This window comes from Sinohyriopsis cumingii, chromosome 6 (genome assembly GCF_028554795.1).
Source record: "Sinohyriopsis cumingii isolate HCF-2022 chromosome 6, ASM2855479v2, whole genome shotgun sequence".
Classification (NCBI taxonomy): domain Eukaryota; kingdom Metazoa; phylum Mollusca; class Bivalvia; order Unionida; family Unionidae; genus Sinohyriopsis; species Sinohyriopsis cumingii.
Window position 1 is genome coordinate 118,265,228 of NC_142966.1, and position 18,101 is coordinate 118,283,328.

At 34.0% G+C, this 18,101-nt stretch overlaps 1 protein-coding gene across 6 annotated transcripts in view; it reads left to right on the forward strand.

Moving 5' to 3' along the window:
- The window catches only part of LOC149797819 (prestin-like), a 123,386-nt gene extending 108,694 nt beyond the window's left edge, over positions 1-14,692 (forward strand). For all 6 annotated transcript variants that reach the window (XM_089962825.1, XM_089962824.1, XM_089962820.1 and 3 more), the window contains 10 exons: positions 86-199; positions 722-799; positions 1,084-1,179; positions 4,709-4,815; positions 5,414-5,483; positions 5,895-6,059; positions 6,351-6,536; positions 10,694-10,748; positions 11,653-11,777; positions 13,186-14,692. In XM_089962825.1, the coding sequence (XP_089818951.1) occupies positions 86-199; positions 722-799; positions 1,084-1,179; positions 4,709-4,815; positions 5,414-5,483; positions 5,895-6,059; positions 6,351-6,536; positions 10,694-10,748; positions 11,653-11,777; positions 13,186-13,203 (1,014 nt within the window). In that variant the 3' untranslated portion in view covers positions 13,204-14,692. The remainder of the gene's footprint in view (positions 1-85; positions 200-721; positions 800-1,083; positions 1,180-4,708; positions 4,816-5,413; positions 5,484-5,894; positions 6,060-6,350; positions 6,537-10,693; positions 10,749-11,652; positions 11,778-13,185) is intronic.
- Positions 14,693-18,101: the final 3,409 nt, after the last annotated feature.

Genomic DNA, 18,101 nt, shown 5'->3' on the forward strand with positions numbered 1-18,101 from the left:
AAAGATGAATTGTCAAAGAATTTGAGAAATAGGTGGTATATTTCCTGTTATTATACTAATTAATGACGTATTGCTCCAATTCCAGGAATTGATAGCTTTTGGTGCTGGGAATGTCTTTGGATCCTTCTTCAGCTGTTATCCATATGCAGCTTCTGTGTCTAGAAGCTCTGTGCAAGAATCAGCAGGTGGTAAAACACAGGTAATCGCACAATCATCATCATCATTAAAATTATAGACATTTTCGCCCATACGGGCGTGTACGTCTGGTTAATGTCCATAAGCGGACTATTTAATTGATCCTGGGGGAAGGAATTAGAGCCTCGTCCCCCAGGCATTACTGTGCATAAAAGGCACTATTTAATTCAGCCGTCAGGTCTTGGGCCAATATGACTGGCTTCATAGACCCTAGCGAACTGAATGTAAGGCTATACTCAAGTGGGGATAGACCCAACACACACTCGAGTTAAAGGTAGAAATTCAGTCTGCTATTTGCACAATGCTACTTTTTTATCGATTTATTTTGATTTTGTCGACCTACAACCATGCATAATTCAAACAGTTAGAGGGAGCAATATTGTTAATTTTTAAAACATTTTTGCAACACGTTGAACTATCTCAAGTATCGATCCCTATTCTCCTATTTGAAGGTTTTGAAACATTATATATTTTGGTTTTCTCTATGGTTTCTATTGAGACTTATTTATTTTGCTTTTTTCTTCAGCTTGCCAGCTTAATTTCTTCCTCCATGGTTCTGATAGTAATTCTGTGGATTGGATATCTTTTCGAGAGCTTGCCAAATGTAAGTACGTGAATTGCATTTTATTTGTGAGAACAATTATGTATGTTATTACTTGTAAGTTATACAGATATGTAACAGACCTTGTCATTATTCATATTCGGATCGTACAAAAGCGAGGATTATTAATGTCATGCTTATAAATTACCCAATTTGTTTCCCTTTTGTTTCTTTTCTGCATACACACGCATAGGTAGTTAGTGAGTTATTTAGTTAGTGAGTTAGTTAGTTAGTTAGAATTTAGAACCCAAATCTTCTAATTATTTGCTAATTACCGTACATTTCAGTGCGTACTATCAAGCATTATCGTGGTCGCGTTAAAGAGCCTGATTTTACAATTCTTGGAGCTGCCAGAGATCTGGAGGACATCAAAATATGACTTTGTAAGTATAAGGAAAATGCCTATTAATAATATTATTAATAATATTGTTTGATTCTACTCTATTGGCATTGAATCAAACGAGTAATGACGTGCATATTTCAAGATGCATCAACTCTCTAATGTACAATTCCAGATGCATCAGCTCTCTCTAATGTACAAAATTAAGTTGAATGGCTTCTTGAGAAGCGGATATGAGTAGGATCGTTATATACCCTGCTAGTCCATTAAATGCTTCTACCGCATGACAATCAAATGCATATCAGTTTAACAAACAATTTACAGAGAGAGAGAGAGAGAGAGAGAGAGAGAGAGAGAGAGAGAGATTCAAAATTATGAAACTCTTGGAACTGGAATGAGATAATAATACAATGCTTAATAAGTCCTTGAAAGGATTGCCGATAAACCAAAACAGAGAGAAGAGATTCATTGCGTTATAGTGTCTGATTTAAATGATATCTGAACTTGTGTGACAATTAAATAACGGATTTAAAATTAAGCAAGTAAAAAGTATCACCCTTTATCGTTATTCATCAGCTAAGTTTAACGATAGAATTCACTGGTACATTGTACAAATATTTAAGGCTATGTCAGTCTATTATACTCAGACGACCTGAAACATTAGGGGTGCCTAATTAAATTTTAAATTCAGGAGTGTTGACTCTGTTGTTAGAAATATATCACATTGTAAGAAGCCATTCTGGAAAAATCACAGAATAGGTTGCAAAAGTTGAATTTTGATTGTCTTATTGGCATGGTACAGATCCAAGTATCACCGAATTAGTCAAACCAGTATACACACTTCGTGTCTTATTGGCATTGAACAGATCGAAGTATCACGGAATTAGTCAAATCAGTAAATATGATTCATGTCTTAAGGTCACTGTACAGATCCAAGCATCACAGAATTAGTGAAGTCAATATACATGGTTCATGTTTAACGACAGAAGCGAAGTTTCCTGAACGTTGTAAAATTTTAGCTGATGAGCCAAATTTAAATGCAATTTATTTCAGCATAGATCTGAAACAACGCACAATCATCTCTACAAAAATAATTAACAATCCTACTGTCATGGTTGTCGGTGTACTATCAAAGTCACTTTCAGTTATTGTCGTCATAGTGTAACATCTTAAATGTAGCTGTACATCAATTGCTGATCAGGATCAATTAAAAACGTAAATTAATGTAGATTACATCACATCTAATGATATCATATGCTTTTATGGGGAACACTAATTCAAATTGGAATCATCTCTATCAGAACCATGCGCTATCCTGATAACATTTAAAAATATAATTTAAAACAAATAAACTGAGGCAAAACAAAAACCAGAAAATGATAACAATTAATTCAATTCTCTTTCTTCATTACTATTTCTAGCATTTTAATTGACCGGAAGCTTTTGAGATACTTTAATTTATACATTTTAATGGACTAAAAAAGTTAATAATAATTTACCCCAGTCAAAAGGCATTTCTTTTTCCGACATTCACATATAATTATATATGAAATGTTTGCAAGCTACACTGACATAATGGTTTACATCAACAACGTAGGCATTTTTATTATATGGAACTATAGTGTATAACAAATAATGCTGTCAAGGAACAAAAACATTACAAGACTCTGAAAATATAACGATGAAAATTGGATCAATTAAAACTGTAGATATTGACGCATATATATTTGAGTAACGTCATTTTTTGGTGATGTCTGCTTAGTCGTGAGGGTATATGGACTCGTGTATGCAGGCAAGGCGATGGGTGCCGTTTACCCGCAGAGCTGGGTTCGAATCTCCGTAGAGTACGAATTAAAAATTCTCTAACCTGTATGATAGTATTATTTGTATTAAAACATTAATTCTGCCAAATACTATCAAACATTCTTCTATAGGAATCCAGGGAGAGCACTTTCCGTTCTGTCTGGTGTATATTTATAATTTTATCTGTCTGTCTGTCTGTCTCTCTGTCTCTGTCTCTGTCTGTCTGTCTGTCTGTTTCTCTCTCTCTCTCTCTCTCTCTCTCTCTCTCTCTATATATATATATATATACATGTTTGTGTGTGTGTGTGTGTATGTTTTAAACATTCATACTTCCTCACGAGTCCCCGATTTATGTTACGATTCTTTGGTCTTATAATATGTATCATCAAATGCAACAAAAACAAATTTACTGATATTCAGGAAATAATTATTTCCCTTAAATACAAAATGAAAATGTAAGAGAAACGTACAATATTACGAATTAAATCCTAATAACCTTTAGAGTTCTCACAAGTCCACTATGTTGTTAAATACGCAGTAATTTTACTTTCCTGGATCATGCTACAAGTTAATCACAAAATGTTTCAACACGTCTATTCTTCGCTGTCTGCATTGCTTTATCATCAATCCTTTGGGTTAACTTTTGAGCTTGTCACTTTTCTCTCTTCTCTGCTATACTTCTTTGCATCCGATATTGAATGTTTTTGCAGTTTGTCTCTCGCAACACTTGTATATCTTAATATCATTGTATTTGTAAAGATGAATAAGATTGTCATGTGGTAAAAAAGTTTAGAAAGACAGATGATAGTTCACTATTGATCTCTCATAGGTTGTGTGTTTCAGATGGTAAAGACATCCAGCATAAATAAGTACATTAGAATTACATCCATCATAAATAGGTACATTAGAAAGACATCCAGCATAAATAGGTACATTAGAAAGACATCCAGCATACATGGGTACATTAGAATTACATCCATCATAAATAAGTACATTAGAAATACATCCATCATAAATAAGTACATTAGAAAGACATCCAACATAAATAGGTACATTAGAAAGACATCCAGCATACATGGGTACATTAGAAATACATCCAGCATAAATAGGTACATTAGAAAGACATCCAGCATACATAGGTACATTAGAAATACATCCATCATTAATAAGTACATTAGAAAGACATCCAGCATAAATAGGTACATTAGAAAGACATCCAACATAAATAGGTACATTAGAAAGACATCCAGCATACATAGGTACATTGGAGGAGCTGTGTTTCTGGAAACATCATATGCGTTACCACCTAATAGTTCTCTTTTCTAATTCCATTTGTTTCAAGTAAAACTTGATAATATAGTAATGGTAGCATTCAACATAGGCTTTCTTTATAACTTTACAAAGTTTATCATATGAAGGTATGTTGAGAGGTAGAATTGACTATAAAGGACTTGTTTAGGATAATACGACAGTATTGCAAATTGGTTATGACCCTGACCATGCAGTCGAAGTCAAAGTTCAATGCAAGAGCAAGAATAATTCGGTTTAATTGTTTTGACTCTGAAGATACAACAATTCCAAAATACTTCATGCAATTTGCTTATTTATAATTAGCTCTGACAATGAATCAATAAAAACAAATATCTACAATGTCTAGATATGTGTTGATTTTGAGGAAAAACTTATCTCATATAATAAGAAATTTATAAATGGTTTAGTATTTTTACTTTATTGTCAGTCTCAAAGTCTTGTACAATTTATTATTTCAGCTCATATGGGTTGTTACGTGCGGCTGCACAGTGATACTCCATGTCGACTATGGTCTTATAATTGGTTTGGGCGTTTCCTTTATCACAGTTGTGATAAGGACTCAGAGGTATCTTCCACTCCCCCAACTCGCCTCCTCTTCTCAAAATTCAACATTATCAAATTTACTCCTTTCTTTAAATCCAGGATATTTTTCACACAGTTGGTGCACATTGCACATTAGCTAATCCAGGGTACAGGCAGTACTGATACAAATGTAGGGCACGTTATACTAGCTGACATTTCTACAGGCAGTACTGATACAAATGTAGGGCACATTATACTAGCTGACATTTTTACAGGCAGTACTGATACAAATGTAGGGCACATTATACTAGCTGACATTTTTACAGGCAATACTGATACAAATGTAGGGCACATTATACTAGCTGACATTTTTGTGTTGAAGAAATAGAATGTGATATTTTTTTATACTTTTTTTTGATGAACTTAGACACAAATTCGTTCTACAGATTTCACAAAAGATTGGCTGTGAAAACTACTGTTTTAACACAGACATACGTGTAAAAGTGGAAAAGGCGCTTTGTCTCGATTTACTCCGCATGATATAGCAACTAGCGTGTTACTGTGTCATTAAAACTCATATAAACACATCATTGTTTATTTGTTTCCTGATTTATTGATTGATTTGTCGATTTTGTTTACAGGGCAGTTGTTTTTCCCATGAGTAAGATCAGTGAAACTGAAGTCTACAGAGACACGAATAAATATAGTAAGGTAATAAATCCATTACCGTAATATACATAATATTTCCATTTTAAATCACATTAGAAGTAAGTCAGATCTTGTCAGATTTATATTATATTTATGTATAAATTATTATTTTCTTTATATTAGTTATTTTTGTTTGAAACATCAAATTAGAAGTGAGACAAGTGACCTATCTACATTAAAAAATGGGATTTGGGTTGAAAACATTAGTATGCATCTCGTGTCCACCTAAATTAAATAACCATTTTTCTCATTCCATTAAACTGTTTCTTCTTCTGTTTTCTTATTATTATCACAGTCGGACTGTACCTTAAATCTACCTCAAGTAAATGTTTTTTTTAAATCTTATCCCATTATTATTATTATCATTATCATTATCATTATTATTATTATTATTATTATTATTATTATTAATAGGGAAAACAGAAACCAGGCATCAAGATAGTTGGTTTCAACTCTCCTCTCTATTTTGCGAATGGTGACGTGTTTGTCACAAAACTGCAAAGAATAACTGGAGTTAAACCAGAGAAAATCAAAAAAGAACTAAGAAGGATGACCATGAAGCATCTATTAGCAAGAAAGGTACAAAATATTATGCGTATGTTATGTTCCATTCATGAAGTGTATGTGTGCGTCTCACACAATCCTATTGTTGCATCTTTTCTTCGGATACTGTTAGGTCAGAAATGAATGGTAATATATTTGAAATCAAAACGCACATTGGAACAGTAAGTCTTTTAAGAGTATCTTCTGTCAGTAATATTGAAACAAACAATCCGACAATACATACATGCATATATATATATATATATATATATATATATATATATATATATATATATATATATATATATATATATATATATACTGCAGGATAATTTGCCAGTTGAAGAAAAGACAGAGAGAAACGCAACAGATGTGTCCATTAACACTGTTATGAATGGCAACGCCACAAGCTATACACCCACCAGAGCTGATATCTGTCCGGTACATCATATTATAGTTGACTTTTCTGCTGTTCCATTCATTGACTCAGTGGGAGCAAAGATTCTCAAACAGGTATAAAGTCTATACTAAGTATATTACGATTATTATTTGTAGATATTTTTGGAAAGAGGCGAGCAGTCAGTTTCAACTAACCATTCTACTCTAATAGTTCATCCTAACTCTTTTGCATAAATACATCTTTGCATGTAGCAATTGTGATAGGGTCAAAGTAAAAATGCTTTTAAAACCAGAATATTGATTTACATTGCATGAAATATATGTGTATAATGATTTTGGCCAGATAAATATTATCTCAGGTTTCAGTATCATAAATCAGCCTAGTATAATTTTATGTGTAATTATTTTGGTCAAATAACATTATTTCATGTTTAAGTATCACAGGTCTACTTAGTACAAATTTATTCTATTGTCAAAAATAGACTGAACTTGTACCTTACTGTTAGCAAATCAGATTACGGAGATTCTCTCCAATCATTTTACGACGTTGGTGTACTGGCCAATCAAAAGCTGAGCTTATTAAGCCAAAATAGTTTTAACAGCTGGGTATATAAGTACGTGATTTGACCATGTGTTTCATTCTAAAATTAGCTGTTTAAGAGAATGAAGGAAAGAAAGATATATTTGCACAAACCCAAAGGAAAACAAAGTTTAGGACGACCAAACCTGCTTAATTCACAAACAGCGAACATCATAAGTAGAATCGTTAACATAGAACGTAAAAATGACTACACGCTGGTTGTAATATTGTATCCTCGACCAGCCATGGTTCGTGCCATTAACGTGAATTGTAATGCTTATATTTTAATATTGCCTGGAGCTATTAAGCTCACCATTGCAAGTGTTCAATTATATCTGCTTAATTTATTCAGAGTTGAAAAATGTTCATAAACTCTCCCAATTCTTTGCCAGCTACAGTTTTTACATATATATATATGGAGATTGGTCTATTTACAGAAGTACCTCCATGATTCTTGTCCCTAAAATAAATGCTACGTGACGCAAAATTGGAATGTGACAATTAGGCCAATATGTATTACTTGATCGCTTATTCGATGTATTATTAATATTTGCATCTGTAATGTATTTCATTTATCTTACCCGCATATTAACTGCAATAAAACAATGTTGTCAAAAATATCAAAGAATAAACTAGGATGCATTTTTTATATAAAAAAATATCTTTCAAAAGTTCGATAAAATTACTATATTTAAACACGTGGTGAGGTCTTGTTTTTAAAAAAATAAGATTTGTTCAATCTTATTAAATAACAAAGAGTTTTTCCCTTATATTTAGATATTTCAGTAAAAAGATTAATTCTGTATATTTGTCAATTTGATAATCGTTCCTAACATGCTATAAGAAGTATATGTTATAGTAACCAAGTTTTTACATTGCATTTTACCGTCACAAAACTGTCTGTCTTGCATTTCCCGCTAATAAAAAGATCCAGCAAACTAACATGTGAGGAGCGGCCCTGACTTAAAAAGCAATCACTTAATCCAGGACCACAAATCTGAGGCAAAAATGGCATTACCGGTAGTTAACTTGAACATGTCTGTTGTGCTTTCTTTCATCTGAATTTTAGTACGTATTTAAATTTTATTTCGTCCCATATGTCTTAATGACTACTTAATGGCGTTGTTAACAAAAGGTAATGGCCTATTTAATGGCATCAGGATCTCAAAACAAGCGCGTGAGGTCGCGAGAAACGTGACGTACGAACCAAGGACAGGCACGAAGTTACGACGGTCGACGCTATGTATTTGTCGGCTACCTGACGAGGAATAAACTGGAGATATACAGAAACAATAACTTTTCAAAATATTTGAAAACAAGAATGAGAAAAACAAGAGCACCATCCTCAAATACAGAAATGATCTGAAAAAAAGTAAAAGAAATAAACAAACAAAGGAAGCACATCTAAAACCAAATACGAAATGATTAACTACAATATAGAACATAAATTCAAAATCCACGTTTACAGCGGATCAAAATCTGGCAAATGTGCTAGAAAATCAACACAGCAAATAGAAAAAGTGATATGTTCAAACTTCTACATCAGATATGGTCTTTAAGACATGTAGGGTCGCAAAAACATATCACAAATACAATTAGTGTTCGATGTACAGGAAACACAGTTTCACTAAAGTGCATGTTATAACTGAGTGTAAAACTACAGAAAAAGAAAAAAGACATATTAAGAGTATAATTAGAAAATAAATACGACAGCAACAATACGGGTCACATGAACTTTGTAAGTAAGATACAAGGACGGTGTCAGCCAATGCTATCAGGCCAATGCGAAGAAGTATGGTTCACATCGAAGTATTTGAAAATAGGAGCGCAACTTCACCTTATCAAAATACAAATACAAGGGGTACAACTACAAAGACTAAAAACCTGAATATGCATTAAACTACATGCACGATTGGCAAACATAAAAGCGAATATCACTTCCTTTCTTTCATGTTTTGTGGGTCGGTGGTATTTTTATTTTTCTGTCAAACTATATTATGTGTCAAAACTAGAACTAGCTTGACTTAAAATCCAAAAATGATGGTGGAGTTGTTGCTGTAGGGTTTAACGCCCTTTTTCAGTACAAGATTGGCTATATATGGAGGCCAGTATAGATGGTGGAGGAAGAATCTGGGAAAACCCCAGAAAGAACCACCGACCCATGAGAAGTTACTGGCAAGCTTTCCCACATACCCACAATGGCCAAACCTGAGACTCGAACCCACGCAGACAAAGGTGAGATGGCAGCGATCCGTAACGGTGAGCGCTTTAGACCACTCGACCACTCGGGGCCCCCAAAAAGATGGTAGAAGACCAAATGTATTATTGTTCATTGACAATTATGCACGGGTTGCTTGTACGAAGCTGTAATTGCCTGGTTAAGAAGGGATCACAGTAGCTGCTATTAAACCTATTAGACTTATAGATAATGGTAAATTTGCAAATGTAGTTATCAGAGATCAGACTGAATCCCCTACCATCATGACGCTGGTCATGTAAAGAGATGAATCTTCATGAATAATGCGTAAGGATTGCGTGCTAGCTGTATAGTATTCTCACACCCTCCATTTTGTTTGTACCCCCCCAACGTCTTCCTCCAGCAACATATTTTAAAAACAAAAAATCATCAAAGATATAAATCATGCATAAAACTGACTCAATTCATTGATCTGTTTATAAGTTCTATCCTGATTGTCGACTATGGGCCCTAAATATGTCAGCGTTTCAAACCAAGTGGAAGCTATCGATGTAGACAAGCAGACTGCTCATTGCCTTTTTCTGGTTACTAAAAAAAACTGTCGTCTGCGTTAAATATTAGCAATGTTTTGTGTTAATATTTCTACAATAAATTGAATTTTTAAAAAGTAAGAACTCTTCTATGCATGCTTTCAAAGAGAAACTCCAATATTTACTGCGTTATTGAGGCTAAACAACACCACATTGGTTTCTTAAAATCGTACCACATTGATTTCTTAAATTCCTAGACGCACCTATGTAAATATGGGGACCGTGTAATAAAGAGTCTCCTCTTTGGTTAGAAACCTCAAAACCTTGATAGTGTTTGGGACCCCTGGGACAATCTGGTCAAAATGTTAAATCGATGAAGGAAATTACTATGCTTTGTGCTTTTAATGCCCTGAATGCGTTTGGTATCTAAAATGGGGAATACAAAGAAACAGAATGTGTGTGAATACACGTGCGTGTTTGTGTGTGTGTGTGTGTGTGTGTGAGAGAGAGAGAGAGAGAGAGAGAGAGAGAGAGAGAGAGAGAGGTGTGTGTGTGTGTGTGAGAGAGAGAGAGAGAGAAAAGTACCTCTGTCTCATGCTCCGGGCAGGACAACTTCTTAACAGCTTGTGAATAAACCTATAATATAGTAAACCGTTTCAATCCCAGATAAATAGGGTGCGAAGGCGCATACTAGTTATTGTACTACACCAACACCTTACACGTATATTGATCATTCATGTTTGCACGTACATGGTATTCAGGAATATATACAATGTTTGGATTGTAGGAAACTATCGAATTTCTAGCTCATAAACAAATCCTTTGCAGGAGGAATCAGCAGATCCTGTGTATGCAAATATCATTTGTATGATGAATACATGGGTAAGTTTCATTATGTGAATCCTTGCTAGAGAGGGAATTATTTCCTTTTTGACAGTAATTAAATCGTTTTTTATTATTATAGGTATTTGATGAATATTCTAAAATTGACATCAAGGTGTACCTGGCTTGTGTTGCAGGTAAATATTTTGATTAGTGTTGATTGCCTTCTTGATTACTTCTTATCATTTATATTTAATATAAATTGCAGATTTTTAATTGATTTTTCTTAATTTATAATATTTTGTTTTAAAGTCATTTTAGAAAGTTGAAGCGTACAGTAATATTTTGTATTCTAAGCTATACCAGGTCACTGAACGTTACCAAATAAAAATATTTATATTATATTTCAGACGAAAATAATAAATAGTTTAGTGACATTTGCCTGTAAGAACCGTTTGCGTATGTCTTTTTCATTACAGAACACATACGTTTGTCATAATACTGAATGAAAAAACATATTAATCTAGCCACCTGAATATAAAGAACAAATAGTTAATCCCAAATCAATGTCCTGTTTGGAGAAGCTTTTTTGTTTTTAATATTATCTGTCAGTTTGTGTACTCTTAACAATTTCTAAACCATCAATCTATAAAGGAAATAATTGTTGTACTTTAAAAACTGATATAGAGAATTATTATTTTTCAAACTCTCTCATCGTTCAAACTCTTAACAAATATATTGATGCCGTAATGATATTTTGATCCTTGGATCATCTGAGTCTGTGACTTTTGACTCATTTGTATTATCCTGACAAGGGTAGGCAACCCACTATGTGGACTATCTTTTTTCTGCTGCAATAAGTTTGCAAATTTTCATTATTAAGAAAAAGTATTACTATTCATTTATTTTAGTATGAAATACATAACAAAAATCGTATGATGAGTTGCCGTTAATTAAAGCATAACAATTAAATTCAAATATTTTAAGCGGTAATTACCTAAGTTTGAGAAAGCTTACAAATTAATTTTATTATATACATTTGGTACTGCTTAAAATAGTGACTTCTTGCACTATTTGTGATTGCTGCTTTATGTTCATTAGATGATGTGTGGTCAGTTCTTGACACAACCAAATTCCTACAAAAGTACAGTGACCATATTTTTACAACACTGGACAGTGCAGTTGCCATGGCCCTTCATGATGAAGATGACAAAGATTTTCATTGTGTATGTATCTTTTTTATCATGTCTTTTGAGTTTTCGATAAATTTACTTATAAATATGCCATGTCTCAGTGCCATGTACCAGTGTATCGTACAATGCCATGTACCAAGTGTATCGTACAATGGCAAGTACTAAGTGTATCGTACAATGCCATGTACCAAATGTATCGTACAATGCCATGTACTAACTTTATCGTACAATGCCATGTACCAAGTGTATCGTACAATGCCATGTACCAAATGTATCGTACAATGCCATGTACTAACTTTATCGTACAATCCCATGTACCAAGTGTATCGTACAATGCCATGTACTAACTTTATCGTACAATCCCATGTACCAGTGTATCGTACAATGCCATGAACCAAGTGTATCGTACAATGGCAAGTACCAAGTGTATCGTACAATGCCATGTACCAAATGTATCGTACAATGCCATGTACTAACTTTATCGTACAATCCCATGTACCAAGTGTATCGTACAATGCCATGTACCAAAGTACTATGCCATGTACGAAGTGTATCGTACAATGCCATATACCAAGTGTATCGTACAATTCCATGTACCAAATGTATCATACACTTGATTCAAATATTGCAGGAAATGGCAAGACTGAGAAAACATGTATTCATAAATTGCTTTGACTTTTATGTGTGAATATTTTCACCCAAAAATAATATGCAACTATATCAGGGAACTAATCTTGCAAGGAATCAGAACACTAATTAAACAAGTGTTGACCGGTAATATTTTTTCTTTGAAAACACAATTGAGGTAGATTAGTGCTTAGCTAATTGAGTTACCCTCTTAAAAATAATAAAATCAAGTCATTATTATTATTACGATTATTATTATTTTATTATTATTATTATTATTATTATTATTATTATTATTATTAATTTACCGTAATGCTAACGTCTGGAGACACAAAGCTGTTGTTGACTAAACTTGTTTTATTTCCCCTGTGGCGAAGGTAGAAAGAAATGGAAAGATAGGAATCACATCACAAGCCTACACGTTTCCATATTCACTCCTACCATGCATTTATGTTGCGGTTGTATGTACATGATATTTTCATTCTTCTTTCGACCGCTTCCTGGCCTAGTGGTTTGAGCGTCCGCCTCGGATGCGGGAGGTCGTGGGTTCAATCCCCGGTCGAGTCGTACCAAAGACTTACAAAAATGGTACTAACAGCTGCCTCGCTGGGCGCTCAGCATTAAGAGGTTAGTGTTAGGACTAGTCGGCCTGGTCTCAGGATAATATGACTGGGTGGGACATCATGCTACATGTCTGCGGCATGATGCCCCAGTGCTGGACATCACTATAAACTGTCACACTGCAGACTGAATTTTTTTTGTTAAAGCTACGTTAAAAATCAAAATCACACGCCATCACACTTTCTTCTTTCAGGCTGTGACCTACATATAGAACCTACAAGATGGTTGATATTAGTGTAGTAATTTAAATCTCCCATGGAATATTTTGCCGATGTGAAAGTCATGAATGGTTCTAGTAAACCATGCTTCTGAAGAGGACTTTCACAGAAAGGAACATCCTCTTTTCGGGAAGACAACATTATCTGGAACATGAAGAAAACAAGGTCTTTTTTCTTGACCCCAAAAAATAAATTGGCATCAGATCATTCAAACAAGTGACTCAAAACTATTGTACTCTTTGCAAGAAAAAGAAAAATATCAACATATGCTGAAGTTACATATTCAGGGAAATAAAAAGGGTGATGGGTATCGTGACAGGAAAGTGATCTAATAAAGTGAATAAAATTGGCCCACATAGTCACTGTACGAAAGTTGTAACTAATGAGCAGAACTATTAAAATATACGCAGTGAACAAAATGGTCAACCCTGTTCTTTTTTTTGGGGGGGGGGGGAGGGGAATGCCTTTTACTCGGATATAGTCATTACTTGATATAGTGGGAATAACAGTAATTTTAATTTTAAATATTCTGTAAAGTGGCTTTGTCCCTTATGCTGTTTGTGAAATAAAGCACATTTGTTTTCTTGAGGAGGTAGGGTCTGAAAGAAGGGGGAATTTTTATATAGCTTACAATTTTCGGGGGGTATGGGTGGGTAGAGGGTTTTATAGATAAGTTCAGTGATTTCAATAAGAAATTGCTTGTATTATTCTTTTTGCTTTTGTTGTGTTTGTCTCTTTGCTTATTATTATTATTATTATTAACTGTAAATCCCCTACACGGTTTCGTCTGTCCCAATACCTGTTTCTAGACAGAGGATATGTTTTAATCTTTATAAATTGGCGTTTTTTTAAAATTTACATTGTCGGGTTCCTAACTAATTCTTTTAGAATACGATTTCTAGTTTGAAAACATAATCTATTTCATTATTAGCATATCAAGTAATATTTAGCAAGGCGAACATTTTTATTTTTTTTTCATGGTAACCCCATTACTTTGTAACAAAGGTGCAACATGTCATTTGCACGCAATAATTATGAATTGTATCTTGTGATTGAAGATGAAATTTTATAAAAATTATATAAAGGAGCTTATGGAGAAAACGTCGCTGTAAATATAATACTTAAGCAGATAGTCATGCTGAGGACCACGAGTTATGCAGATCTAATTTATCAATAGAAGATCAATAGGCAGTGTTTTGTACGATACAGTAAAATGGCATGCTGAGATTTTATTTTCTAGATTTTTCAAGATAGAGTTTGAAATTTTCTGAGATCAAAGCCTTGAAAAATGTTATGTCGTGCTAAAGCTTAAGGCTTGAGTAAACCGTTTATTGCTTTCACCTGCAATAAAAATTCGCTCTAGTCTAGTTCGTATGTTAATAGTGTTGTTATGTCATTATGAATATAGATACCACCACTGACATGAATGGGTACATCATGCTTAATCTGGTGAGTCCATTTCTGATTAAAATTTGAAAAATTCTTTTGCGTACGTTTATTTCTTATTCATTCTGAGTCAAATTATTAAATTTTCATCTAAATGATTCAATTACAGGTTGCATTTTATTGCTGTAATGTATTTAATAATTTGATATGTTCATCAAATATATAGAGAAAATTATGGATTATTTTTTAATTAAATAAAGTATAGAAAACATAAAAATTGTACTTTCTATACTGTCACAAAATTTAACATATTTGCTATGGTTTCCATCTCACAAGTTTAAGAATAAACCCATCATGGCATCGTCTGCATAAATAAAGATTTGCCTAAGGAGACATTAACCTTTAACCTTTCAGTTTGCAGTTTCAAATGTGTTGCTGATCCCTTTTCTTAATTTTGTGACCGAAGCCAAAATGAGTAAAAACTCCCATAATGCATTGAAACAAAATATCCAAACATCCAATAACTACACCGTTTGTTTAGCCTCTAGCAACATGTATGCAGCAAGACAAAACTTTATCAAATCACAGAAATGTTGATGAAAAATGCCACTGCATGATATGATGTGTGCGAGCCACTTCATTTTCGGTTAGAAATGCTACGCTGTCAAGAAGCTGGAGATATTTAGATGACGTTCTAAGTAACAAGAATCTCCATACTAGTTTGCTACATTAAATGAACATTTCAGCAAAACTTTATCAAAAACGTGTTATAGGAATAAAGAGCCTGTCATTACATGTATTTGGTTAACGTCGTTAACAAAAGCCGTGTCATTACATGTATTTGGTTAACGTCGTAAACAAAAGCCCTGTCATTACATGCATTTGGTTAAAGAAATACCCTTTCATTACATGTGTTTGGTTAACATCATAAACAAAAACCCTTGTCATTACATGTATTTGGTTAACATCGTTAACAAAAGCCCTGTCATTACATGTATTTGGTTAACTTCGTAAACAAAAGCCTTGTCATTACATGTATTTGGTTAACGTCGTTAACAAAAGCCCTGTCATTACATGTATTTGGTTAACATCGTAAACAAAAGCCCTGTCATTACATGTATTTGGTTAACATCGTAAACAAAAGCCCTGTCATTACATATATTTGGTTAACATCTTAAACAAAACCCATGTCATTACATGTATTTGGTTTACATAGTAAAACAAAAAGCCTGTCATTGGTTGTATTTGGTTAACACCTTAAAACAAAAGGCCTGTCATTACATGTATATGGTTAACATCGTGAACAAAAAGCTTGTCATTACATGTGTTTGGATAAATTCGTAATCAAGAGAACGCTGTCATTAAATGTTTATGGTTAACATCACAAGCAAAACGCCTGTCATTACATGTATTTGGTTAACATCGTGACAAAATATCTATCATTACCTGTGTTTCATTAGCATGGTGAACGAAAAGATGAAGAACACGATCATATAAAAATCAACAAACCATTTCGACGATATTTGTACGGGTTTGTATACCTGTCCATCAACACCACCCAACAACCTACATCCGACCATTCAACTAAATCTTCATTACATATCTAACCAATCCAACTACCATCCCACCTAAGTACATACGTATGTACGTACATTATATATAATTGAGCCACAATTACGTAGGTTTAAACCTGATGACTAACAAAATTCTTGAACTTTTTAAAAATATTTTTGACGCTTGAATGTTAACATACACAACGTATACAATTCAACATGCCACTGTTTGGATAGAAGAAAGAAGAAATTCAGAGTAAGATTACCAGAAAGCTGGAAGAATGAATAGATAGGTAATACATCAAAGAACAAAAATTATCTGAACGTATAATATTTGAACTGTGATGATAACTCAAATGAGCAGTCTGCAGTTAAAATCATATAGAATTCAATTTAACCGAAAGCAAAATTTAAAACAAGAAAGAAAAAAGAAGAGAGAGATAAATACAATCACCTTAATATGGCAATTAGGTAAGCCTCACCATACCATGAATAAGGTTACTGAAACAGGTACAATCACACACAGATTCCCACAGATAACTAGGTATACAAAATAGTCAGCTGTGTATGATTGAGACTGATTAAATAAACACTTTTCTTGATCAATAAATAAATAAACTATAGGACAATCAGTTTAGGAAGAGCACTTAGTTAGGGCAAAATAAACAAGGTCAGAGAAACTAAACCAAATCAAAAATGTAGATTGTCGATAATATATATGACCAATGGACAGACGGTTATCTAATATCGATAATACGCTAATTACAGCAATGACTTTAATGAATTCGTAACCAGTGCAGTAAGCATCAAAATAGTTTTTTTTAATTAAAAAAAGAAATTAAATTTTAAAAAACTGAGTTCAACATAGACAGCACTCATTCAGTAATTGTTCTTGGTAAACCGTATTCTGGTACAAGAGGCCGTTTATCTTTAATTATAACCATGGACTAGATGAGTGTCCATTTCAGTCCCCTTAGAAGGATGTGAAGTAAGAACGTGCAGGATATATTCAAGGGCTGACAGTTCATGTCTCTCCATCTGAAGTTTCTTTGATATGCTCAAGGTTGTCACATTTTTCCAAAGTACATATTGAGGACTCGAGCTTGGAGGATTCACTTGTCTTTCTGTACCAATATTGTCGTTCTCAAGAAGCCTTGGAACCATGTGTTCCATCCTTGCCTGGACTGTCCTCTTCTTCACACGTTACTTTTGTAAGTAGAAGCGTGGAACACAAACTATTCAACCCTCCGATCGTGGAAAAAATTGTACGAGCAATGGCGCGCTTGTTCACTTATTCGGGGACTGTTGCAAAGTAATTAACATCGCCTCTGCCCCAAACGTAGTAGACTTTTTTCTCTGGCTGTTCGAGGAAGAAAAGGTTGGTACAGATTACTATTAAGGGATACTACTCTAAGATATGAGACACATTGCGTTATATCAGTGAGGATCTTGGTCATAACAAAAACATCTCCAACCTGTCACGACCTTTGATTTACATAGACCTAAATCACATTGTTTCCCAAGCTGACTTATTCTTAGGTTCTGAATGGATGAATTCAAAGAAGCCTTTAGCCAGGACCTCGCTGCAACAAAACCAGTTTTCTGATAGCTTCAGCTTTGCTATGCAGAGTCAGTGAATTACAAATCCTCTCTGTTGACACAGTCTACCTTTATTTTCAATCAGATGGCTCGGCGGTCCTTACGACGCAACCCGGTTTCGTTGCCAAGAATATGTTGCTGTCAGTTGCAATCAAAACGTCATCATACGACCTCTTTCTTGTATTGACACAACGCATGAGGCCTTCAAACAGGACCCGGTACGTGCGCTTAGTCGATCTGAAGTGAATTGAGCCAGCTCGTGGATATCAGGGAAAGAGGACATAATCCTTTAAGCGCCTCGATTGTGGTTAAAATGGGTAATACGCTCGGCATACTCTGACAGATCGCCAGAA